The sequence below is a fragment of the Medicago truncatula genome, chromosome 6, assembly GCF_003473485.1.
Source record: "Medicago truncatula cultivar Jemalong A17 chromosome 6, MtrunA17r5.0-ANR, whole genome shotgun sequence".
In the NCBI taxonomy this organism is placed as follows: domain Eukaryota; kingdom Viridiplantae; phylum Streptophyta; class Magnoliopsida; order Fabales; family Fabaceae; genus Medicago; species Medicago truncatula.
The window spans coordinates 12,918,951-12,945,442 of record NC_053047.1 but is presented as its reverse complement, the minus strand read 5'-3'; the positions used below and the strand labels follow the sequence as shown (position 1 = coordinate 12,945,442).

General features: G+C 34.5%; 3 protein-coding genes across 3 annotated transcripts; 1 reads left to right on the top strand and 2 right to left on the bottom strand.

The window, feature by feature from the left end:
* Nucleotides 1–724: 724 nt before the first annotated feature.
* LOC25496095 (probable 2-oxoglutarate-dependent dioxygenase AOP1.2) lies at nucleotides 725–2,544 on the bottom strand. The gene is made up of 2 exons (XM_013596366.1): nucleotides 2,251–2,544; nucleotides 725–967 (listed from the first exon to the last, which is right to left on the bottom strand). Exons 1-2 carry the CDS (start codon nucleotides 2,542–2,544, stop codon nucleotides 725–727), a joined length of 537 nt encoding a protein of 178 aa, XP_013451820.1.
* A 1,724-nt stretch (nucleotides 2,545–4,268) lies between these two features.
* Nucleotides 4,269–4,655, bottom strand: LOC25496094 (2-oxoglutarate-dependent dioxygenase AOP3). Its single transcript, XM_013596365.1, has one exon. It carries the CDS (start codon nucleotides 4,653–4,655, stop codon nucleotides 4,269–4,271), a length of 387 nt encoding a protein of 128 aa, XP_013451819.1.
* Nucleotides 4,656–23,590: 18,935 nt separating this feature from the next.
* Nucleotides 23,591–25,521, top strand: LOC25496091 (desmethyl-deoxy-podophyllotoxin synthase). The gene is made up of 2 exons (XM_013596362.3): nucleotides 23,591–24,606; nucleotides 24,847–25,521. Exons 1-2 carry the CDS (start codon nucleotides 23,719–23,721, stop codon nucleotides 25,468–25,470), a joined length of 1,512 nt encoding a protein of 503 aa, XP_013451816.1. The 5' UTR covers nucleotides 23,591–23,718; the 3' UTR covers nucleotides 25,471–25,521.
* The last annotated feature ends 971 nt before the right edge of the window (nucleotides 25,522–26,492 follow it).

Genomic DNA, 26,492 nt, shown 5'->3' with positions numbered 1-26,492 from the left:
AGCTTTCTCTATCCTCCTCTTATTTCCTCTTCTCCAAGTTTGTGATCTACTTTATCTTTCTATCTCTTAAGTTTGTGAAATGAAATAATAAATGGTTTAACCTTGTTTCCCATAAAAGTTAAGTATATATATCACCTTCTAATCGGGCTTGGTTTCTAATTGTCATAATGGGCTCAACATTCTTACTAACTAATTCTCAAAAGTTACTACTCGCTTAATCCGCTAAAATACCGAATAGTTACAATCTTAAAATAATTACCTCAACTCACTAATAACTTAGTAAAAATAACAAGTCTCACTAAAATACCAAAAATAACTTTCTTAATAAAATTACTAATTTACCCTTACTCACCAAATTAAAATAATATGACCAATATCCAAATGTTACAACCAAAAGATTCAAACAAAAATTAAAAATATAAATTATTCAATGATGCTGACTGAGTCGCAATTTATTACATCAAACGCACTCGAGTCTCAATCTTATAACCAGACATACAATTTATTAGACATTTAAATTATCCACCTCATTCGTTATAATCATCATACATGATTATTTATTTGCCAAAGACCCAATAACGGTAATGCATCAACGTACACCCTTCAATCACTATTATAAAAAAAATCTATATTTTAAGTTGATTTAAAATGTAAATTTTTACTTATAACATTGATCGGAGAGTGCACGATTGTTTTACTAGCATTATATAATCATATTCATGAATCAAATGCCTATAAATGCATCTAGTGCATTTTCTTTGAAAGTTGAACAAAAGTAGTCTAAGTAATCCCCATAATAGAATGAGCGGTAACGAAGAGGATGCATTTTTTGATCCACCAATTCATGTGGCACCTCAATTTTCACATCATTCTTTGGGTTAGAAAGTAGTCCTACTGAATACCTTTCTTTATCTCCAAACATCTTCACTTTGTGTGTAGCCGCATGAAGTCTCCCATTGCTCCATGCCTAAAAAATCAAGGGTTAAATATCTTTTTGGTCCTTATAAATATAACAAATTTTCGTTTTAGTCTCTCTAAAATTTTTCTTCAACTTTTAGTCCCTATAAAATTTTCAATCACTACTTTTGGTTCCTATTTTGAAGTTAATTTTAGTATTTTTTTAATGAAATTGTGCAGAAATGTGTAGAATATTGTAAAAATATTTTCCAAAAAAAAATTAGAATTTTTTAACAAAACATAAATTTAATATGAATTTTTAACCATCAAAAATATAAAAATTCATATTAAATTCATGTTTTGTTAAAAAATTCTTAATTTTTTTTGGAGAGATTCTTATAATATTATGAATTTTTCTGCAAAATTTTGTTCAAAAATATGATTTCTAAACATGATTTTACTTTAAAAGAGGGACCAAAAGTGAAGATGAAATTTTTTTCAGGGACTAAAAGTTGAAGGAAAATTTTAGAGGGACTAAAATGAAATATTTGTATATTTATAGGGACCAAAAATCAATTATTATATATCTATATTAAGTAATAAGTATGCATCTTTTTTTATAGTATATCTATATATATTAAGCATGCATCCTTTTTTTTTTTTTTTAGTGAATTTGTGAAAAACAAATGTATATCCATAAGAATGTTTTACAGGTACAGTATGCATAGTCCTAGACCCAACTTCATCTCTTACGACTAGTTAATGAACCATATTGGAAAAGAAAAAATATTGATAGCGTATCTATGAAACTCTTACACCTAAATTAATATGTCGCATTGATTTAGTTATTATACTCCATTTCACTATTCATTTATGTCATTGATAAAAATAAATACTCCCTTCGTCCCAAAATGTAAACAAAAAACTCACTTTCTTTATCCAAAAATGTAAGCAAAAAAGACAAAAAAAACTTTTGTTTATTCTCATGAAATTAAATCCAAATTACATTCAATTTTCTGTCTCTTCTATTTTCTCCATAACCAATAGCCAATGAAAATTGTTTTTACATCTTTCTATAAAAACTTATTTCAAAGAAAATAAAAAAACTATATTCCAAATTCTCATGTTTTAGTTTTCTTAATAAATGTGATTTGATTTTTTTTATTTATAAATTGGGACGGACAGAGTAGTTAAAAAGAATAATTTTGTAAAATTGCACCATTCTTTAATTTTTCTTTTCGAGCTTAATGTCTACAAGAAAACTAGAAGAAAGCTAGTATTTTGGATGGAAGATATATGTAATAGTGCAAGAAATAAATTAAGAGCAAAAGTGCAATACATGCATGAAAGAACCTTGAGTATGTCACCAACAAAGACAACAAAGCCTCCTTGGGGTATGTTCAATTTAATCCATTGGTTTGTTTTAGTAAGAACCTCAAGACCTTGAACTTCATTTTGGCATAAAATGGTTAAGGTAGTTTTGTCGGTGTGAGGTGCCAAGCCAATTCCACAATCTTTGTTGATTTCAGGAACTCTGTATTTCATCAATCGCAAATTACAATTGCCCTTCAATTCTTCAATAGTTGAATTGAATTGTTTTGGAATGAGGGAATGCAATTCAAACATCTTCGAGCCCATGACATTCATTGTCTCGCTATATATCATTATAAAAAAGCCAACAAGAAATGTTTTGTCAAAAGTGATCACACAAAAAACTGTGAAAAGAAAACATAGTGGGAGAATCAAAAATAAATTCTCAAAGGAAAAAGCACACATATAAACTAGTCTGGCTTAAATTATTTGGTTAATAAGTATATATTTTTCTAGTTTCTTTTCCCATGCTTCTTCTTGCGCACCCTTCAAAATCCTGAAAATATTCTTGGATCTTTAGATTATAAAATATAAAATGAGGTTTTTTTTTTTCTCTTCTAAACACCCTAATTGAAAGTATTTATAGAGTTGTTCAAATTATAAAATTTGAAAGTGTTTGTTTTTTCGAATTATAAAATTTGAACACCCTCTTATACACCCTCATTTACGATTAAAAAAACATGGGAGCCATGCTAACCACGCAAAGTAAGACATATTTTAGATAAATCTATCTCTAAACATGAAAGTTAATTATTACCAAAAACACAATTATATCACATTCCGATTATTTGACACCCAAGCATTTTTTTTTTCCTTTTTTGTGTGCTTGGTAAAAAAAAAAATTCCTTTTTGATGAGAGAAAAATAAATGTCAAAAGATTTAGATTAAATATTTTGTAACGAAAAATCATTTTATATAGTTGCATCCGAACAAACTAAATTATTTACTAATATATTAAAATCAATGTCTAACAATTTTACTAATGTCTTCGGTCAATTTCTTAATGTCCATAATTTAATTTGGAATACAATCTACACTCTCTCCCGTCTCTTCTTTCTTATTCCTTTGTTTTTCATTTCATATTCTTCCTGAAAGTGAGACTCTAAATCTACACTCTAATTTTAGATTGAATTCACAATATTTCAACTCAAACCTGTAAAATTAAGCAGCAAGGGGTGTTATGTTTTAATGTTGAGTGACTGATTTGGTCAAGTGAGCTGGTTAGGATATTATGTTACTACTTACAGGAATTTTGTAAGTTAGGTGCCTCATTAGGAGCTTATAGCAAGTGATGAAAGGTGTGTTCTTGGAGCAGTGAAGCTTTGTCTCAAATATCATTGATGTATTGGAAATGGTTTGTCAACGCTAGATATAGAGTATATGTGTATATTTATCCTTGTGAGCTTATCTTAGTTTGTATGAATAATGCATAATATATGTAAGGTTCGGGGTTCAAACTTCAGCCACCACAAAAAGAAAAAAAAGAGTATAGTCAACTAGATATGTGTAACCTATTTACCTGAACAATGTAAACAAGTACACCATAGTAGAACTATTTTCTAACACATAGAATAGTGAAATCAATTTTGAAATATTATGCTAACATGATTTTTTTTTTTAGGAATCATAAAGTTAATTAGTTCTTATAATATAGAATATATTGTTAAATAAATAAATATAAATATTACTTTCTCCGTTTTAAAACGAGTGTCGTTTTAGCAAAAAAAATGCTTCAAAATGAATGTCACTTTCGGTTTCTAATACAATAATATCTTTTTCTTTTCAATTATACCCTTCAATTAATACTATATACATTACTTCCAAAGTATTGTTTTTTCTTTAATGAAAAACAGACCAATAGTTGATTAGGATAATTTGGTAAAATAATATCTTTCTTTCTTTTAATTAATGTATTTCTTAGTATGTGTGTAAAAACCTTAAACAACATTCATTTTTAAACGGAGGAAGTATAATAAATGATAAATAAGAAAAGAAAAAAATTAATACCAGAAAATTGGGTTTCCTTGAGGCCACATGAGATTAGTAAAAGTCTGAGCATTATCTCCAAAGGGAGCATTACCAATCCCAAAGGTTTGTGCAAGGGAGGTTTTGGGATCCTCACTACTATAGCTACTAAAAGGTGTGGAACTTGTGTACTTCCTCTTAATTTCTTCAGGTAAATCAAACAAGTCTTTCATCCCCATTAACATGTTTTCAAATGGAAACTTATTCTTATCACACATTAAGAAGAAGCAACCATGACTCTCACATGCTTCTCTCACTTTTTTGCTCATCTTTTTCCACTCCTCACTCCCTTCCTGATCAACTACTCCTAAATCATACATGGAAAAATCTAGACATGGGATCATTTCACTGTCACTACCCATTTTTTCTTTCTCTTGATTTTTTTTGAATGTTCTTTCACTTGGTTATTATTTGACAAGATTCTGCTCTATATATATAGCTAAGGAAAAGTAGGACTAAAACTACTACTCCCTCTATCCCCAGTTATAATATTATTTACAAAAATTTGTTTGTCACTAAATATAAGGATTTCTATATGATTTTTTTTTTCTTTCAAATTTACCCTTATTAATATTATGAATTTGTCTTGGAATATGAAAAGTAATATTGAATGCTTTTACGTATAAAAGGTAATTTAATAATAGCTAAAAAGACTTCAAATAAATTTAGGCTAAATTACACTAGAAGTCCTTTAAGTTATTTAATTGTAACAATTTGGTACTTTAAGTTTTTTCCCGTACTTCTTAGGTCCTTTAAGTTAATAAATTAAAACAAGTTGGTCCTTCAAGTTTTTTCCGTACTAATTAGATCATTTAAGTTATTTAACCGTAACAATTTGGAGGATTTTAAATCTTATAAAAGAAGAAACAACTCAACGCATCCATGAAACCTACGAGACCTCGGACTGGATGGCCTACAAACTACAATCTCGGAAACTTCGGGAACTTTGCAAAGACACTTCTATGATTGGCGAGGCCTTCTAGGACCCAAAGCCACAAAATTCAATTAAGTCCTTGTCCTCTAAGGCGGACTTCAGAGAGAGAGAGAGAGAGAGACCTTCTATAAAGCTACAGTCTGAGTCCCTTAGCCTATAGCTGGGGAGAAACTGTTCTAGAAAGGCCTAAGGCTCAATTCGGCTCCATTCCGGTCCGACCTAAGTCGACTGAGGAGACGATACCATACAATGGACGCACCCTAAAATGCACCAAATTAGAGTACAAGCCGAGAGTAGCTCCCGAGGTCCGGGAGTTACTCACACCCATGTAGGTTGAAAATAGCTCACCCACAAGTCAAGAGTGGTTCACGTCCGTACATGAAGGTATAATTGTCAATATAAGTTTTGCGCTAGTCAAGGCTTAATCAAACACTATTTATACCCCAGGCATTAGCAATGTGTTAGGTATGACACTTCTTACCCCACCGAGGGCAGTCGACCAACCACCGTGAAGATTACCACCTCTTCTCAACGCCCGACCGCCAACAACGGACGACTCAACGGAACCTGACACACGACGGATAGATCGGAAGCTAAATCCCAACGCACGATGGATCTCGGCTGCCCAAACATCTCCTTTGGTCGAACATGATAATAATACATTTTTCTGAGTGGGTAGTAGAGGATAGTGGTTTCTTTGAGGTGTCAACTATATTTTTTAGGTTACATAGGCAAAATTACAAAAAAGGTAAAAAGAAACAGAAGTAAAAAAACGAAAACAAGACACAGACTACTAGGCCCTGTAGAAGAAAGTGCCTGATGCGTCATTCCTAATCAGAGCCAGCAAGCGTTCTTGAGGCGAAGAATGCACTTTGAATACATCGTCAGCGGCTGCTCCCATCTTCGCGCAAAAATCAGCACAATAGTTGCCCTCTCTAAGAGTATGATGAAGAGTAAAATTGCGGTTGCGCAGCAGGTCCTTGATGTCTTGTAGGAGGACAAAATAGGTGTGAAACTTCGGAGTGTTTACCGTGATAAGGTTGATGGAGAGGAGAGAGTTTGAATAACAAACCAGGTCATCTATTCCCATATAAATAGCCAAGTTCAATCCATGGTAAATTGCAGTGAGCTCCGCCAGAAGGATGTCAGTAGAATTGGTGATGTGACCGGAAAAACCCGATAGGTAAAAACCATGGATGTTTCTAATGATACCACCGAAACCAGTCTGAATGGGATTACCTAAACAGCTTCCGTCTACGTTGAGGATTGATCCTGAGTGATTTTGACAGTTCCATTTAACCAACCGCTCCAGAATAGCAGTTCTATCACTTTGTTAAAAACTCTTGATAATTCCATCAGTCAAATTATGAATGTTATTGGTAATGCGGAAGTGGGACCGTGTTTCGTTGTTAAGGCACATCAGGTTACGGTGACGCCATATCCATCAGGTTACGCACCACGAGAGCTAGTAGCAGCGACGTTTACCCAAATGTGAGCATCTTGTTCAGTGAAAAAAATAGTATCCGTGAAACCTGTTTTTTGCCAAACATTCTTAGAGAAACTGCAGTCTCGTAAATAGTGCAGAAGTGTTTCTTCCTCCTCCCCACAGTGCGAGCAGGTTGCTGAAACTGCCATGTTTCTATGGTGGAGCAACGAGAGCGTAGGCACAGCGTTACGGCATATATGCCAAATGAGAAACTTGAATTTTTCTGGTGCTTGTAACCTCCATATCCAGGACCAAGGTCGGTGGGGAGCAGTGTTCTCGGCCATTGCTTTGATAGAGAGCAGCTAGTCATAACCGGTTTTGGTTGTGTAGTTACCATTTTTGTTTCTTGCCCAAATAAAAGAGTCTTCAATTGCGGCGTTGAAACGGAAGTGGGTGGAGTTGATGGAGTCTGCAATTTCAGATGGCAGATTAGTGTAAAGCTCCTGAGTGTGAAGACCATCAACGGAGAAAACATCTTTAACGGTAAGGTGAAGATCATGGATGTCGATAATGGGAACGTGATTATCGATAGGACATGGGAACTCCAATGGCTAAACCAGAAGGAAGAAGAACATGAACCTGCGCGCCAAGAGTGAAGTAGATAAAATAGTCACAAGGAAGGGGGGGTTTGAATTGTGACCCTTTAAAAATTATCCTGAAACTTAAAAATGATTCTCAAGTTGTTTACTTGGAATTATGTTAACTTTCTGACTTCAGAATGTTCTGAAGTTCATAAACAAAATTGCTTAATAAAGTATAAGTGTAAGTGTGTGTTGTGTATACTGTAAATAAAAGAGTATAGAGAAGAAAGAAAGAACACACAAAGAGTTATAGTGGTTCACCCAATGTGGGCTAGTCCACTCCCCACAATCCTGTGAGAGTTTCCACTAAGATGCTTGAGATAACCTCTCAAGTCCTGCACCTTACAATCTTGTTCTCCTGAACAATTACAATCCTGTATTCTCTAAGCCTCAGCAGGCTTGCACCTTCTTGCTAAGTTAACCACTTAGACTTTTACAACCTTTGCTCAACCTAACACTTTAGGACCTCTAAAAGCTAGATGAGACTTTGTTACAATTTGTATGGAAGTTGGGTGTTTGTAAAACAAACAGTGGAAGAAGAAGAAGAGGTTATCCTACAGATAACAAGAGTATTGATTTGCACTAAGTTGATGAAAGACTTAGAGATTGATCAATTTCAGTTTGCAAAAGCTTCAAACAAAATCAGAGTTGTTTTCTTGTATGCTTTGCAATGGTGCAAGTTTTGCTAAGGCCAAGCCCTCTATTTATAGAGTCTTTGGGCTCATATAGCCGTTGTAGGGTGTCCAATGGTGTTATGCCATGTGTCCTGGGTCCCACAAGCTTTAACTTGAAATTCTGGGCAAACATTCTGATCTCTGATGAACATCAGAATGTTGTTGTGTTCATGATGATCTTCATCTGGGTTCATCATGTTCTTCATCTGGGTTCATCATGTATGAATGAACACATGAAGTTCTGGGCTATGCATATGCTTTCCATATGAATTTCTGGACAATAACCAATGTATGGACTTTTCTTCATACATCAGAATGTTCATTTCCCAGATTTTGTCTTGGAACCGGTGCAGGAGGATTTAGTGGGATTCTGCATCTTCATGCCCATGCTTTGAGAGATTGTGTTGTCCTTGTTCAGTACCAACTCTCAGACGTGTCTATCTCTTGTTGAATATGACAGATTTGCTTTGCTTTTGCTTTTTGCTTTTCACCTACTATACTGTTCATAAAGTAAGCATGAGCTGAGCTTGAACATTCTGATCATCAGAATGTTCCATCTGTTTCACTTAGGATGATTTGTAAGACTATCATTTGATGTAATCAAATCCTAATAGTGAAACAATAATGAAGAGCAGTGATAATAACATCTAGGATGATATTCCTTTGTGAAATATTCCTAGTACATCAATGTTCATAGTCTTAAATGAACATTGAATGCCTTCTTTGACATAACTCTTTGTATATGCCTTTATTGCTTGATTGATCCATGCAAATGTACTTTCCTGGACATATATTCATGTCACATGTGCCTTGCATGACCTTGATCACAGTTCTTGAGATTCTTGGCTTGTATAAGAACAACCTTCTGAACTAGGTTGCTTCTGAACAACCTTCTGAACTAGGTTGCTTCTGAACTGCTTGCTTCTGAACTAGGTTGCTTCTGAACTTGGTTGCTTCTGAACTGGTTGCTTCTGAACAACCTTCTGAACTAGGTTGCTTCTGAACTGGTTGCTTCTGAACAACCTTCTGAACTAGGTTGCTTCTGAACTTGGTTGCTTCTGAACTTGGTTGCTTCTGAACATTCTGATCTTCGAGCAACATTCTGATCTAACTTTCTGACCTCAGTGTTAGATCATGAATTCAAATGTCCTTTGATTTCTTGATTCTTGGTATGATTCAAACCTTGTTCCTGTCTTAGTAAAACACTCAAGAGCACAAGTTAAATACCAAGGAATTAATCAAAGTCCATTAATTCTTTAATCATATTGGTTTATTATCTTTAAAATTAATTAGGGATTTTGCCTCAACAAAGAGTAACCTTGTTTGAGAACATTTTTGGCTCAAGTTAAAAAATGTTTAGGGTTTTTCTATCATATGTAAATTTGCACATTTTAAAAAATTTAAAATGGTAAATTGGTTTTGGAACTTGTGTATTCTATATTAAATAGACAACTTTTTAAATAGTAATTGATGTTTTCAATAAAAAATTACTACATTTAATTTTCTTAACATGTGCAATATTGCACATGTTACACAAACTCAAATGTTTATTTACATTAAAAAATGGGAGAAATTTAACGGTTAGGGCATGTGATAATGGGAGATGTAGTTTGGTTGGTTTGCAGCTGTCGCAATAAATATTGAACAAAGTATTTTTTTGTACAACTTTTTATAGAATCGTTATGGTTATATTAAAATTTACAAAAACATTGTACCAAAAAAAAAATTACAAAAACAAAACTTTGGTCATTTTTATAAGAAAATGTCACCATTTTTAAGGTGTGGTTTTTGCTTAAAATATTTTTAAACTCCCATTTAATTAATTATTGTCTTTTAAATATTAATGAATGTGTTTAATGTTTCATAACTTTTTATTAGAGTATATTTGTAAAAAAAATTAAAAAGTAACCACAATTAATGATTATATTGATTTTGATGTGTTTTTTTTTCTTATAATAAGGACGAAATGTAGTATATTAGAATTTTAAATCTAGTTGTTGTCGGTTTCTGTATATTACAATTTCGTTTATATTTACATTCATAACATTCTTGTATTTATATCTTTTCACTATGAAATACATCACGAAAGATGCATCACCTTTATTATTTTGTTTAAGTGTCATTAATTAGGTTAGCTATAATAATCACCATGTCTGGCCATGCATAGATCTTTATGATCCAAAACATCTACTTATCAGCTGTTCAGATATGATCCGAGATTTTTCGTTGTTTCAGACAAAATTTCGGCAAATAGGTATTTTAAATACCTCATTTTTAGTTATCGAAAGGGACATTTTTACGTTTTATTAATTTTGTTTATGTTAAGTTCTCTTGATTTACTTTTCCTTTTTACTTTACGTTTTTTCTTCTATTTATTTGTTTCTATTTTTTTTATTGTTTGCTATTCTTAAAGTCACCATCCTTTCCTTTATTATTTTTTATCTTCTTTTAAATATTTTTTTTTTTAAGTCTTTAAAGTCTTTAGTCCTCTTGGTCCCTGTCCAGGTGTCAAAAACCTATTGGTCTTTCATTCCAAAACCCTAGTTTTTAGGGTATAAATAGCAGCATTTACTGCGGCACTGTTCAGAGTCAGATATCAATCATTGACAGCCACACAATCACTGCACAAACCCTAAATTCATTCCTCTCTCCTCAATTTTCAGATCAAAAATCACATGAACTCGGCCAACAACTCAACCGAGTGAAAAAGGAATGTTAAATATGTGTTTGTTTTTGAAAATAGGGTGGTTTGGATGAACTCCGGCGGCGGTGCCGCCACCCTAGAGTGGACGGCCACCGCGCCGGAGAAAGGTTGAAGATGAAGTTCATCTTTGTGTTCATGTGTTTTTCAGAAATACTTTAGAGAGAAGGGATGTCTGCTTTTCTTTAGAAAGAGGAAATGTTTTGAAATGAAAAGAAAAAACCAGCATTCTTTGTTTTATACTCCCTCTGAACCGGTCTTTGTTTAAACCGAACCGGACTCTTTTAAACTGTTAGATCTATGATCCTGTGGCTGTGATGAGACTTCCTATGATTAAATCTGGACCTTCAGATTCATCAGACGGTCCAGATCTATCCAATCTGAGCCCAATCTTCTTTAAAAATTCACTACAGTTTTATTAATTACACCTCTGTTTTTACTTTCTGCAACTCTTTCACTTAAAATAATTTCTCCAAAAAGTTTACAAAAATATTTTACTTTGTGTTAATTGTTCATTTACTGTTTTATTTTATTTTATTTCAATAGTATATACTTTGAATCATCTCATGTATGTTTAATTTTTGTCATTTTATTTTATTGTTATTATTTTTAGTGTGTATTTAGGAATTGATGTAATTTAATTTGTGCACTTTATTTTTTTCTTGATACTTTAGCATGTATCTAGGTCCCTTGTAAATATCCATAAATGAGAATATGCACTGGCACAATCACAATTTATTTTTACCGCATTATGTCATAACTGCGATCGAGGACCAAAATGAATTAGTGACACTTAGGTTAATGATTGGAATTCAAAAAATTTCTTAAAATCAAACTATTAGTAATTTTAGGTTCACTTACTTGAGAGTTTGTTTGGGATCCAACGTCCTTTGTAAATTTCTCGCTTTTTTTTTATTAAGTTACGTCGTTGAGTTTAGTTTTATCTTGCGTTTAACTTAGAAAAAATCATTTTTCCAAAAAAAATCAAATATGCAAAACTTCAAAAAATATTTTCTTAGTAAACCTTGGACTTTAACCCAAGTGTTTTCCTTTTATTTTCTTAATCAATTTAATGTCCATATTAGACTTGAATTTCTTGTAATTAAAATTTGACCAACCTCATCTTATTTTTCTCATGCCTTGAGGCTTCTTATCTCTTCTCAAAACTATTTTCATAAACTTTAAAATCAATCCAACCCACCAAAGAATTTTTTTAGGGGAACTACATTGGTTTTGATCCATTTTCTTTAAGGGTATGTAGGCAAAGGAGTCAATCCTTCCAAATCAAATAAAAATAACCAAAAACATACTTCTTCTCCCCCCATTCTCTCACTTAAATATTTCTAGGTAATAATTTTCAAATAAGCAAATTGATTTAGCACAAAATAATTTAGGTAAGAGGTTCCTACGGAATACCGTAGACGCTTAGGGTGCTAGCACCTTCCCTTCGCGTAACCAACCCCCGAATCCAAAGTCTTAAGGGTTTTTACTCATTTTTTCCCTTCCCACGAATAAAAATTTAGAGTTCAAAGATTGACGATTCAAATCAATTAATGATTTGATATCTGAAAATCACGAGCACATATATACACACAACCTGTTAAGGAATCTAAAAGAAATTATTTACTTAGAAAAGAACATTGTTAATACTTTTAATAAAATCCAAGACTTACCACATTGCCATTTAGTGGAATGTCAATCATTGAAATGAGAATTAAAAATATAAAAACAAGAGAGATAGATTTTTAAAGGGTGAAATTTACACTAGACAAAATCTAGTGAAAGTTTCTTTGGAAGGAATCTTCTCCCAACATAAGTTGTTATTTGTAGATTATTGACCATTCTTGTAACCTCATTTTTTTTAATTGAAAATTTAAGGTGAGAAGATTGTGTCCCAATCTAAGGCAGAAAAAAATTTGAGTTAAATGAGGGCTTACAATATGTCCAACTCAATATATCCAACTCAATATGTCCATAATCATCATCATTGTATTCTATTCAATGATCGATTATACCGTCACCAGCAGAAGTTGAATTAAAGCAAGAGCGATGTTATGTATGATGTGATCCAACACAATAACTATTCGCACCTAAAAATAAGTGAGTCACTTGATCATTTAAAAAATTCCATCCTCGAATTTAAAAGAGCTTACAGTACATAGGATGCACTATCTATCCTTTTTCTAATGTACTAGAATTTAAAAGAGCTTAAAGAGATGGAATGAAGATCAAAACCTTACGATAACTCCATGGGAAAGGATGTCAATGAGATTTAAAAATGAAGAAATAATGCATTCTCTCAACAAAGAGTAGAATGAAATTTGAGAACGAAATCAAATATTCAATATAGAATTTCCACGTTAAAACTTCAATCCCAAATCAATCTTCAGTTCGAAATCTAAATACTCTCTCTGATCCAATTTATAAGAAATATTTGACTTTTTTAATTCATTGCATAAATGATGTATTTAATCTATATTTTAGATAAAATACATCAATTATTCAATGAATCCAAAAAGTTAAACATTTCTTATAAATTAGACCGGAAGGAATACTCAATTATAATTACAGCCTACGCTAATAATGACTATAGTCCGCAACAACACCTTTTAAAGACTTACCACATTCTTTTTTCTTTTTTTTTGAAGGATAAGACTTACCACATTCTTAAACAAGTCATTTTGAGACAAGATAATACACAAATCAATCACTACGAAAATCTCGAAAGATAATACACAAAAATACAATAAACTCGAAGCCAAGTCAAAATCATAATCACAAATCTTTAATTTATTAAAATACCTAATAATTGTTCTCTTTTTAAGTTGCTGCAAAAGTAGCTAACTGATTCATCACACATAAAATCTTGTCACTTTTTAGATTATCATACTCTAATTCAAAAAGTACTTATTCAAATTAGGCAAAACAACACATGTCAAATCCAAGATTCATTCTTAATCTAGAACATCAAAATAAAAACTAAGATAACCATTTAAGGCAATAAGGAATAAGTTAATTTGTCTTATATCACAACAAATTTTAATTCCTAATTGAAATAGTTATCACTAAATTATCCCATATATGGAACATCTCCGGTAACAAACTACATTCAACTATTAATAGATATGTTCGGTGGTTGAGTAGCAACGACGGTAGAGAATGCTCTGGTGTGACAGTAACGACTTTCGGCACCGCGGTGATGAGTCTTCGTGGTGGGACGAAAGGTGTCTGTAGGCACGTTAGCACTCTGACGCTCAAGTCAGTAATGGAGCTGAAAAAGAGTGTGTAAGAAGTGTTGTGGAAAGTGATGTGTACCTTGAGGGTGAATCAAGTTTACCCTTATATAGGCGCGCGTTGGTCATAACTGTCTCCAGGTTATGCAGTGTGTGATTAGGGGCGGAGTAGGCCACGTCTAGGGTGATCCTTGCGCGAGGGTGCACTCTTGTGTGGCCCGGTACACGCAAGCTGGCATTTTCCTTCAGACGATGAGTCTTAAGGCAGTACAAGTCCGGTCACGTGTCAACTTGCGGTTGGTCTTCTGACCGATCAAGAACAGTTTCCCCCCAAGTTGTTGATGCATTTATGGCGCAATGGCTTTAGCAGTTGAAGGAGGCGTTCGATAAGGACGCCCGTTGATAACTTGGTCCGGTGGCGCTCGATGTGTCATCGCCTTCGGTTGGGGGTTGATCTCTCCTCTCCTCTGATGGCATCAGATAGTTCTATCACGAGAGTGAGCTCTAGGGAGGGCGTTTCGTACAACAAGATAAGGGAATCTCTTGTCGTACTCTTGTGATGCTTGCCTTCTCACGAAGAGATTGTAGAATGGATGAAAAAAATGTTCTAAAGCTCATCGTTATGATTTTCATTATCTTTACAGGAGAGACGGTACTATTCTGATGGTTGAGAATAAAGATCAGGTCATTCATCCTGAAGCTGAAGACCCTTGATCACACAGTTGGCTAATACTAATCAAGTTTGCAGCTAACCCTTTGACTAACAAAACATTATCCAGTCTTGGAGATCCCTCACTAACTAAGTTTCTAATACCTACAATCTTTCCTTTAGCCCCATCACCAAAGGTAACATAGTTCTTGGCACAGGGTCTGATATTTTCAAGAAATTTGTAAACCCCTATCATGTGACGAGAACACCCGCTATCAAAATACCAGTCTTCACTAGAGGATGCTCTTAAGGATGTATGGCTATCAGTCCTACACATTTAGGTCTCAATTCCTTCTTGACCACTCTTACTGCTGGTCTAGGTGCTCCATACAACTTATAACATAAAGGTTTTTTATGACCCTGTCTGTTGCAAAAGTGACACTTCCATGAGGGAGGTTCCTTTACTAACTCAGGTTTAAGGAGTTCTGCAGGATGTTCCAACCTAGGATCTTTAACAGTAGTACTATCTGTTCTAGTAGAAGCTACAAAATTTATTTTCTTAATAGGTTTTCCCTTCTTGGCCTTATGGTAGTGCTCTAAAGCCTGAACATAGCTACTATTTTGGTGTTCCTGTTTTAGGTGTTCATGGGTAAAGCCTATGCCATTAGGTTTGCCTTTCACTTGACCTTCTAACATCCTATCTAGAACATCAGTTCCAGTGGTCATCATTCTAACTTGTTTTAAGAAATTATCAAGTTGAGAATTAAGTAACATTACCTCTTTATTTAGTTCAGTGATTTTTGCAATATGACCAATCCTTTCTCAGTCATAGCAGTGACACGTTTAGCAGTATCACTTTCAGGATCTCCATCTACTTCCTCATCATCAGACCAGGACACAATCATCCCTTTCTTTTGCTTCTTGAGAAAGGTTTCACATTCAGTTCTGATGTGACCATAACTTTCACATTCATGGCATTGTACTTGTAACACCCCGTTACCCAAAAGTAATATAATAGTAATTAAATACACAACATCAGAGTAATTCACCAAACGGACATGCTATACTACATTTCAAAATTTCTTAAATAGAAAATAAAACTATTTAAATAAACTTATTCGTAAGCCAACATCAAATTTGCAGCGGAATACATTCAACATTAAAATCCATCATCAACATACTAATTCTCCAATAGAAATCTTGGCATAAAAGCCTCAACACTAAATCCAACAATCAAGCAAAGGGCTACATCCATATAATCCAAAAATGTGATACATAAGGAATGAAAACAAACAAAGAAAACCCATCCCGAATGTATCAGAGCCCTAGACACGACAATTGAGCCACCACCAACTACTCAGGATCACCTGCAAGTTACCCATAGGAAGGGCAACATTTTCAAGCAGAAGGGGTGAGATTCACAACAATAAAATATAGATATTAAAATCATCAATTGAATCTAACACCCTATTAAACATCAATACATCATCTTGTAAATATAAATATATATTTCACAAAGCAACAACATCATCTTCAAAATCAATTCATCATAATATATGTATAAATATATGTTCATCAACAACATCATCATCAATATGACATTTACAACCAACAACAAAGACTCATGCATGACATGACGACACCACTAAGACCCCTCAATAAATGCAATTATGCATGTGGTACCAAAACAGGACCGAAGCCCTCACCGCTTTTGAATGGTTAAAGCATTCATCAGGACCGTAGCCCTCACCGCTGTGAACAACAAGTGCTCTAGGACATGAGTCCTCCCGCTGTTTATGCATATGCTATGGACCCACTTGTGTATATCTACATACAACTTGACCATGCATACACTCTCATATGACTCCGAATTTATTCAACATGTATGATTTAATAAATACAACATACATTACAGCCATTAACAACGACAACAACCAGTAATCCAGCAATCCAGAAAGATGCACATTTAATCACATTTATGCTCAAACAACAACATTCATCATCACCATTCACATAAGTACAACAGTATACAAAACTGGGTAACTTGCCTCGCGAGCACATCTGCTCGCTATGGCGAACTCACAAAATAGGTTGCTCGCCATGGCGAGTTCAAGGCGAACTCGAGGCGAGTGAAAATATGGTGCTCTCGGGAGTTTTGACATTTTTCTCACTCAAACTTCAATTCTAAGCCCCCTATTCATCTTTTTAATCTAAAACTTGCTCCAGTCCTCTTTAAAATCATTTAGGCACATTAAACTATCCCAAAAACATCTTATAACAATAATTTGAAAATCAAGTTTTATACTGGGTTACTCGCCATGGCGAGTTGGCCTGCTCGCGAGGCGAGCCATGAAGTTGCTCACTCGCCTTGGCGAGCAAGCCTACTCGTGAGGTGAGCGATGAACTTCTGTACGGGCAGAAAACAGGTTTTTGTAGAAAATCCCATTTTTCCCCAATTCACTCCCCAAATCAGTTTACAGATGTGAAATAACTTGCTGTCTATACTCAGAACATATTTCCAACATCAGAACAACAACCTCTATCCCAAAATCATCATTTCATCACTAAAAACCCATAATTCACAATTCTCACCAAAACCTATTAAAGTCAATATCAGAATTCAATTTATATACTACTGAAGTAAAGCTCACCCTTACCTTAGAATTGCAGAAAGAAATGCACAGCAATATCACTCTTGGCTCTACTTGCTCTTCTCTACCTTTTCTCCCAAAAACTGTCAGTTTCACGTAAAACCAGTTCTAGACTCTTTTCTTACTTCTTAACTTCCTTCTCAACTTCCCTTTATTACATTTAACTCCCCACTAATTCTAATAAATTCTAATTAACTCCCCAAACTCTAAAATAATAATTATTTCTCACCTAATTAAATTATTATAAAAATAAACTATATAATAAAATATAACACACCACATAAATCACCAGAATTATTTAAAATCACATAATAGACTCTAAATAAATCAAAAATAAATAAAGCAACTACTAGGGCGTTACATTACTCCTTTGTACCGACTGTTCTTCTCATCAGTTATGTCATACCTTGGGCTGCTCTGTTGCCTATCAGTGTTGAAACTGATGTTCTGCACATTACCTTTGGATCTCTTGTTTACCTTCTTGAGAATCCTATTAAACTGTCTTCCTAGCATGACCAGATTTTCTGATAGATTTTCATCATTCACACTCTCTTCCAGTCCTTCATCATCAGCTGTGTTTGCTGTAAAAGCAATGCCTTTGTCCTTCTTCTCAGTCCTGTTATCAACAACAAGTTCAAAGTTCTGAAGAGAACCTATGAGCTCTTATACCTGCATATTGGATACGTCTTGATCTTTTTCAATGGTTGGACCTTCATGTCAGACCTCTTTGGTAGAGATTTGAGAATTTTCCTTACCAATTTTTTATCTGACAATTTTTCTCCAAGAGAGTCAAATGAATTAGCAATGTCTAGGACATTCATATAGTAGTCTTGTATGGTCTCATCCTCTTGCATTCTTAGACTTTCAAATTTGGTCGTCAGGAGTTGAATCCTTGAGCTCTTCACCTTGAAAGTACCTTCATGAGTCGTTCTAAGAATGTCCCAGGCATCTTTAGCAATATCACATTTTTTTGATAAGTCTGAACATATTCTTGTCCACTCCATTAAAGAGAGCATATAGAGCCTTAGAGTTTGCAAGAGCTAGTTCGTCTTCAGGTACAGTCCATTCTTCTTCTGGTTTCAAAACCTCAGTTTTGTGGCCATCTTTATCAAGAACAACCGGATGTTCCCATCCTCTCAACACAGCTTTCCAAGTCTTGCTGTCAATAGACTTGAGATAGGCACTCATTCGTGACTTCCAGTAGTCATAATTGGTTCCGTCCAATGGAGGTGGTCTGTTAACGAATCCTCCTTCTTTCTTCATAATGCCAGAACAAATCTCCTTTGGATCTCACCCAATAACAGGCAGGGTGCCTGCTCTGATGCCAATTGAAATTCTGACACGTTAGACTTAAGATGTTCTATGCAATGTTCCAACACCAGTTAAACAAATTACGATGTTGAATTAAAGATTAGAGCATTAAGCTAACAAAAGAAAACAAATGAACGGAAACAGGCAGAAAAGTAAAAAAGCATAGAGAGTTTGTTAACCCAGTTCGGTGACAACACACCTACTCTGGAGGCTACCAAGCTAGGAAGGAACTCCACTAGTGTAGTCCGTATTCAAAAGCTCTCAGCAAACCACGTTTGCACTAATGACCTAGGACCTACCCGTACTGACTTCAACCTAGGAACTCCTAGATTTGAGATCCCACCTCACTCCCTTACAACTGATCACAACCCCTGTGATACTCAAATAACAAATACAATCAAAATGAATTTACCTTCAAACAACACAACTGAACACCGTACTTCACAGCTTTGGTGTTGTTTACAAACTACCTAACTCTTTGCATAAAAGCTTCAGAGTAGTGCACAAATTACAACTCAAACACAGTCCTAAACATGCATCAAAATGATACACGAAAGGCTCACATAAACAGACTCAAAACCCTAGATGATCTATTCTTCAAAATGACGACTTGAATAAATACTGAAAGCAATATGGGTTAGATCATTTTTCGGGCTTTAGGTAAAACCGGTGATTCAATACTCAGTCAATAGGACTGGATAAGGAAACTCCTAAAAAGCAGGCACGTCTTTAGGAATATTATGATCACCTTCAAAGACTTTCCTAAGTCGTTAGCACTTCCTCAGGAAATCACATATGTTCTAATCTTCTCATAAAGACACGCAGGTTGACCAACACTAATGAAGGTGTGGATTCCTTAAATAAACGAACACGTGCGTAAAATAAGGCAAGGTACAGAACACTCAAACCATGCCTGAATGTTGGCACATCATGTTCAACATCTCACATGAATATTCGTTTTAGGCAAAAGTGAAGCCAATATACAAATATCCAACACTCTTGCCTTCTTTGGATCGACGGTCTCCCTCTTGGTCACCCAGATCCGCTTCTCTTTTTCTTCTCGTACATTTCTGCTGAATCGCACCAGCTTCCCATTCCTGATTATTTCTTCGATCGGGTCACGGAGTTGGTAACAATCATCCGTGTTGTGGCCACGAGATTGATGATATCGACAATATCTTGTCTTATCCGTTTTCACGGTTTCCCTAAACGGTTTTGGTGAGGTGATGCCAGCCTCCTTGAATTCCTTGTCGAGGCACTCTCGAAGGATGGTCTCTCGTGATGAACTGAGGGGAATGTATTTCATTTCTATTGATTGACGCTTCCATGGTGCGAATTTCCCTTGTCGTCTTAACCTTCGGCTTGTGATAAGCCGCCTGCTTTTTTGAGGTGCTGCCTTCGGGAACACCTTTGTCTAAAGTTTCGCAAGCCCTTCGCGCGTTGGTGTCCAAGGCGTCGGTGGGGTAAGGTTTCACTGGCTTTCTATTTTCATCTATTCCCTTCGTTTCTACGGTGATTTCTTTCTTCTCCCTTCTACCGACTGTCCTCTTGCGGGAGTGGTCGTGCCGCGTCTCGACATGCGGTTTCGGACCTCTGTTTCAGGTTTTATGAGGCATATTTTCTCCACCCATATGAGAGAACCGTCAAGGCGGTCATAAAGGTGTTGATGTCCTTTGACAATTAGATATTCCGCTGGTTTGTCGTGGTGGATACGGTGGCAGAAACGTCTGATGGGACAAAACCGCAAGTGCACGGTTTTGTCGAAGTAGTAAAATAAGAGTATCGTTCCAACAAGGAGTTGTTTAATTCAATTAACTTTTATTGGTGATTAGAAGAGAATCAAGATGTAAAGTTGGGGTTTTTCAATCAGTTGAAAAAATAATATAATAAAAGGAGCCTTGGGATCATTGGTTCATCTAAATGACAAGTCCTTCACAAACCAAACTATTAAACTTATAACCTTATGTTAGACCTAACTTCTAAAGACAGTTTCTCTTTTGTTCCTCTAGCAACCAAGCCTATTTCGCTGACTTGATTACTATTAGATTTTGGTCCTAAGTTGCAACCAAGCCTATTTCGTTGACTTGATCACAATTTAGAATCCTTGAAGTTCGAAACTATATGTCTCAAAGATTGTAAATACTATTTCGATACCTTTACAATCTTTGTCTAAATTCACTTGTTCGGATATCAAAGCTCCACTTTCGTTTTATGAATTGATATTTGAGATGATGGATTAACAATTATCAAACCCTCCACTTTCGTTTCCACAATTTGATAATGGTTAATTCATGTCAAAGCGGTGAATTTAGATTAGAAATTAGGGTTACATAAGATTAAGGTTTAAGAGTTTGATTTGATTAGGATTATGTCATTTAGACTTATCCAACAATCCCAAGACAAGAAGAAGTCTACTCACTGATGTTCATCGTAGACATGGAGAAGAAGAGAGAAAACATAAAAGTAAATAACAAGAAAGTAAAGGAAATGAAAAGAACTTTTATTAGAAAGACAATTTTCACTTATTGAATTCAAAGAAAAGATGAATATTTGTGATGGCTAGCTACTCTATTTATAGTTTACATTCGACTTAAAATCTAAGCAAAAGCAGCAAAAGTGAGTCTGGGAGGTGGCACGACCGTGCCAACCTTAGCACGGGCCGTGCCAAGCTTCCGACTTGGGGGAGATATATTTTTGTCTTCGAATCTTCGTATTTTTGCTCCAAATCAAACCTCTTTTTTTTTTTCTCCAAGACTCAATCCATCAAATATTCGTTTCTGAAATATAACAATATGCAATTAAAGTAAAATAGTTCAAAAAAGGAAATAATACTAATATAAAATAAACTTAAATCTAATTAAAACGAAACTAAATAACATATAAAAATAGATAATAATTGACTCGTCAACGTCCATCATGCTTCGAATTCGAGCAGTTGTGGAGCACATCACGACTCTTATGGCAGTTTTCCGGGATCGAAGAAACTCCACTTGTCTTCCCCGTGGGAGCTACCCCTGAGACTCCGCTTTGATTTCTCTCTACGCGTTCGATCCTGTCGTTCTACTATTAAAGTAGGCTGCCAGGTTTGCCAATAACTCATTCGTCTCAAGCGGCGGTGGAACTTGAGGAGACGACAGCGGAGGAGGAGCGTCCTCATCGTGTGGAGGAGGCAGAGGAAGAATCGTTGTGTCCGACTCGTGCAAGTGACTGAGAAGTCTACAACATAAATGTCTAACTTAAAGGTCATTCAATGTCAGCAACCCAAGAAATTATAATATATGGGATTTGCTACAATAGACCCACCTCTTTTCATGAAGGTCCATTTTAGCAAGATGCACCTTTTGCTTTGAGTAGTGATATTTGTACATCTAATTGATGACAACTTTGGTGACAACCTTGCTTTTCTCTCTTCTTATCGGTTAAAAACAATGGAGAGAGAAAAAGTAAGAGAGAAGATAAGAATGTCATGTGAGTATGAGAGAGAAAGTTGTCACAAAGTAGTTGTACAAATATCATTTCTCTTTTGCTTTTGGACAAAAAGACCAATTTTTTGTTTTTTGGAAAAGACAAAAATCAAGGGCAACATTGTAATTATGTGTGTCATTGTTAATTGTCTTTTGTATCTTTCCTGACATCTCTCCCTTTAATCGACCTCTTCCTGGATCCATCTTCCCCCTTTTCTATTCTTCTTCCAATTTCTTCACATCAAACTTTCAATTTCTTGAAGTCAAATGTTATTGTTGTGTGGTTAAAAGATTGATTCTTCTTCCAATTTGTTAACTGCAACAATAATTTATTTTCCTCCGGCAAAACTGATTTTCTTAATTTAATTGATTGTGTATTTTGTTATTTTGATTGGTTAGTTCAGTTTTTCTGGTTTAATTTTGATTCATACTATCTATAGTTTGACGGTGACATCCCATTAGGTCGAGAGGAAGGAATCACGGCGATGGGGTTGTAATCGGTGGAAAGAGCAGATGAGGTTGGAAGTGGCTGGAAGAGCGAGTTTGTAGTGTTTAATGGGAGTCGTCTGATAAAGTGGCCGCGGCGACGACGGACACCTGAGATGCGACGTAGATCGGTGTCGTAGGTGATGAGTTCGGTGATTGGCAGAGTTGGGTTTGAGAGTTCTAAGACGGCGGAGGAACGGTGACGATGACATAGATAAGTTAACAAAAGGAAAGACACGTAAAATTAGAAAATCTTTAAATTTAATTTAAAATAAAAAATAACATTTAATGATAAATTACAATTTTATCCCTCAGTTTTATCTATATATATGTGTGTGTGTGTGAGATATCCAAGTTTAGTTAAGATTTTTTAGGTGGTGGTCGAGGTTTGAACCCCAGACCTTGCATATATTATAATATGCATTATCTAAACCAACTAAGTTAAGCTCACGAGAACAGTTTAGTACCAACATAAATGTAATTAAAATACAATATAATATTTGTACGAAAAGCGTGTATGAATTATAATATGTCTCATGGATACTTATATATATTGATGGATAACATCTTTATAATAAAAAGGAATTTTATAAAAAATATATTTTCTTTTAATTACATTAATTTTAACAATAAAAGTTCACCGCATACATTTCAATTTCAATTTAACAAAAAAAGTTTATCACATTCATTTTCTTCTTTTAACCAAAGTATAATAATATTCATGATTTGTCCCGTAAAGATAAGAGAAATGTAATGGTGGTTCTCTAATAGAAACGACTGTACTCATAGTGGGGCACGATGTTCCGCGTGATGGAGAGCAAGCTTCTACGACGAAGAAGTACGGTGTCTACTGCACGTTAGCACTTCAACGCTCAAGTCAGTGTGTGAAATAAGTAGATTTATGCGAAAAAGTGGTAAAATGGATCATACCCTGAACGTGACACTGAGTCACGCTTATATAGGCGAGAAGGTTAATAACTGCCTCAGGGATTTGCGGCGCAACCTGCAGAAACCGTTCAAGATGATTTCAAAGGGAGGGATTTACTTTAGATGTGCTCCTGTGTAGTAAGCCGTACATGGCTTCATGTGCACCTTCACTTGTCCTCTGGGTGTTCTATATATCTCGACTGTGCTATTATAAATAGATGCATTTCCAATCAGTAGTATATGAACAAAAAGTAAGTCAAACTGTCTTGCATAAATTTTGATTTAGATCATAAGTTCTCATTGATCCAAAAACATTAATCCTTTCGTAATGGAGGATAAATATTTCTTATGGTTTTCCATCCTTTTAAGTCTTATTGTCCTTTTGATGTTAAACTTGGTAAAGAAAATATTCAAAAGTGACCAAATTACCTCAGATCTTCCTCCAGGGCCTTGGAAGCTACCAATTTTTGGAAGCATACATCACCTGTTTGGCTCCCTACCACACCACAAATTGAGAGAATTGTCCAAAAAATATGGCCCTATCATGCACCTACAACTTGGTGAAACTTCAACCATAGTTATTTCTTCTAAAGAAATTGCACAAGAGGTGCTCAAAACCAATGATCTCAAATTTGCTCAAAGATATCGCTTTATTGGTGCAGAAATTGTAACTTATGGTTGCACCAACCTTGTGTTTTCACCCTATGGAGACTATTGGAAGGAGCTAAGAAAAATCTGCACATTGGAGCTGTTGAGTACGAACCGTGTGAGATCATTCCAATCAATTAGGAAGGAAGAGGTGTCAAATTTTATTAAAAATATTTCTTCAAACACTGGATCTAAAATCAACCTCAGTCATGAAATTTTATCTTTGTCATATAACATTATTTCAAGAGCAGCTTTTGGTGATAAATGCAAGGAGCAAGAAGCATTTACCACATTCATCAAGGAAACTGCAAAGATGGCTGAGAGTTTTAGTTTCACTAATCTGTTTCCCTCACAGCATTGGCTACATGTTATTAGTGGAATGATTGTTAAATTGAGGAAAATCCATAAAACTGGAGATGAGATTCTTGAAAAGATTATCAACAATGCAACAACAAAGACAGGTGGAGATGGAAGTCTTTTATCCTATCTTTTGAATCTCAATATTCATGCATCTCCTAACCGTGATGGATTTCATTTGACAACCAACAACATTAAAGCTGTTATTCAGGTTAATTAGTTTAATTTTTTTTCTTTACAATGTTAATTACTTTCTTAAGATATTTATTTCGGGTAAAAAAAGTACTTCCTCAAATATAATTAATAAAAATGTTTTAATAAATGATACATAAAGGGAGATACTCAGATACGTATTTTACCATTAAAATCAATACTATTCATCATTTTCTTAATAATCGTGTAAAACTCAGATAGAACAATTAGATAGTCTGAATGTACACTTGATATGCAGGATATATTTTTTGCTGGAAGTGGGACATCAGCTACAACTTTAGAATGGGCCTTTTCAGAAATGTTGAAAAATCCAAGAGTATTAAAAAAGGCTCAAGCAGAAGTTAGGCATGTTGTTGGAAGCAAGGGATATGTTGATGAAATAAATCTTCAAGAACTAAAATATTTAAAAGCAGTGATTAAAGAAACCTTAAGATTGCACCCTCCTGGTCCTCTACTAATTCCAAGAGAGTGTATTGAAAATTGTGTGGTTAACGGATACATAATACCAGCCGGAACACAAGTGCTTGTGAATGCATGGGCAATTGGAAGAGACCCAAAGTATTGGAATGAAGGAGAAAAGTTTAATCCTGAGAGATTTATTGATTGTCCAATTGATTACAAAGGGTCTAATTTCGAGTTTATACCTTTTGGTGCTGGAAGAAGAATGTGTCCCGGCATCTTGTTCGCCGAAGTTGGTATGGAATTTCCTCTGGCTCAGTTGTTGTACTATTTTGATTGGGGACTTCCCTCTGGAACTAGTCATGAAAATTTAGACATGACTGAAGCTTTAGGCTCTGAGGCCAAAAGGAAAAATGATCTATTTGTAATTCCGATTTCTTACAATTCTGTATCTCTAGACTAAGATTTTTTTTCTTTTTAAGGTACCTAATGAATAAGGGTTGAGTTTCATTAAGCAACCTGGTGCATCTGTGATTTTGTTTTAAAATAACTTATCCATCTTGTTATTTAGTTTGGAATAACATCATTGATGGATTTAATGATCAATTAAGTTCTAAATTATTCAATCACTTAGTGAAGATGTTATTTCTTTTAGTTTTATCTTCCTAGTTTTGTTTTAATTGATATCATTAGTAAGTTTTTGTACAGCACTTGATCATTCTAGAATACTCACTTCATACTAAGTGAGGTTAGAAAGGTAGTGAAAAGATCAGAAATAAGTTGGCTTTATTCATTTTCTCAACTTATTTTATGGCATCTTGATTGTAAAAGTATAAAGCATAAAATAAAAGTGACTCTCACTAATCTAAGACATCATTAAGGATAATAACTATATATGAAAGCTCTTAGGTGTCAGGTCTTTGATTAGTAGGTCAATTAACATAAAGTTTTTCTTTACGTGTTTTATCATTCAACAATAATAATCTATAGGGTAATAAACTTTATAAAATTTGTTGATGAATAACTATACGACTATATTATGTCATAGTAAAACTTGAGTGGGTGTTTCAATACCTATAACGATATGGATCCAAGTACCATGAATACTTACGGTCAATTCTTAAATTAGGATGTGTAATATATATTGACATCCAAAAGTCAAAGTTTGACACACTAATGATCTCCAAATTTTCTGATCTCTAATACAAGCACAAATTCCTTTGTTCTCTTTAAAATCTGTATGTTTGTCTTTTCAACAATTCAAATTTTGAATTACTCAAGTATTTGCTAAATAATCTGATTATATACACTATTTCCAAATGCATATAAAGAAGACTATACACAATATTTCTATAGCCAAAGCATAGAAAAATACTTGATTTTTAGAATTTATAAATTTTTCTAACGGGCAATATTAGAGACTAAATATTCTCTCTTGGTGATTGAGGTCGCCCATAATTTCTTATTGTTTATGTCAATTTATTT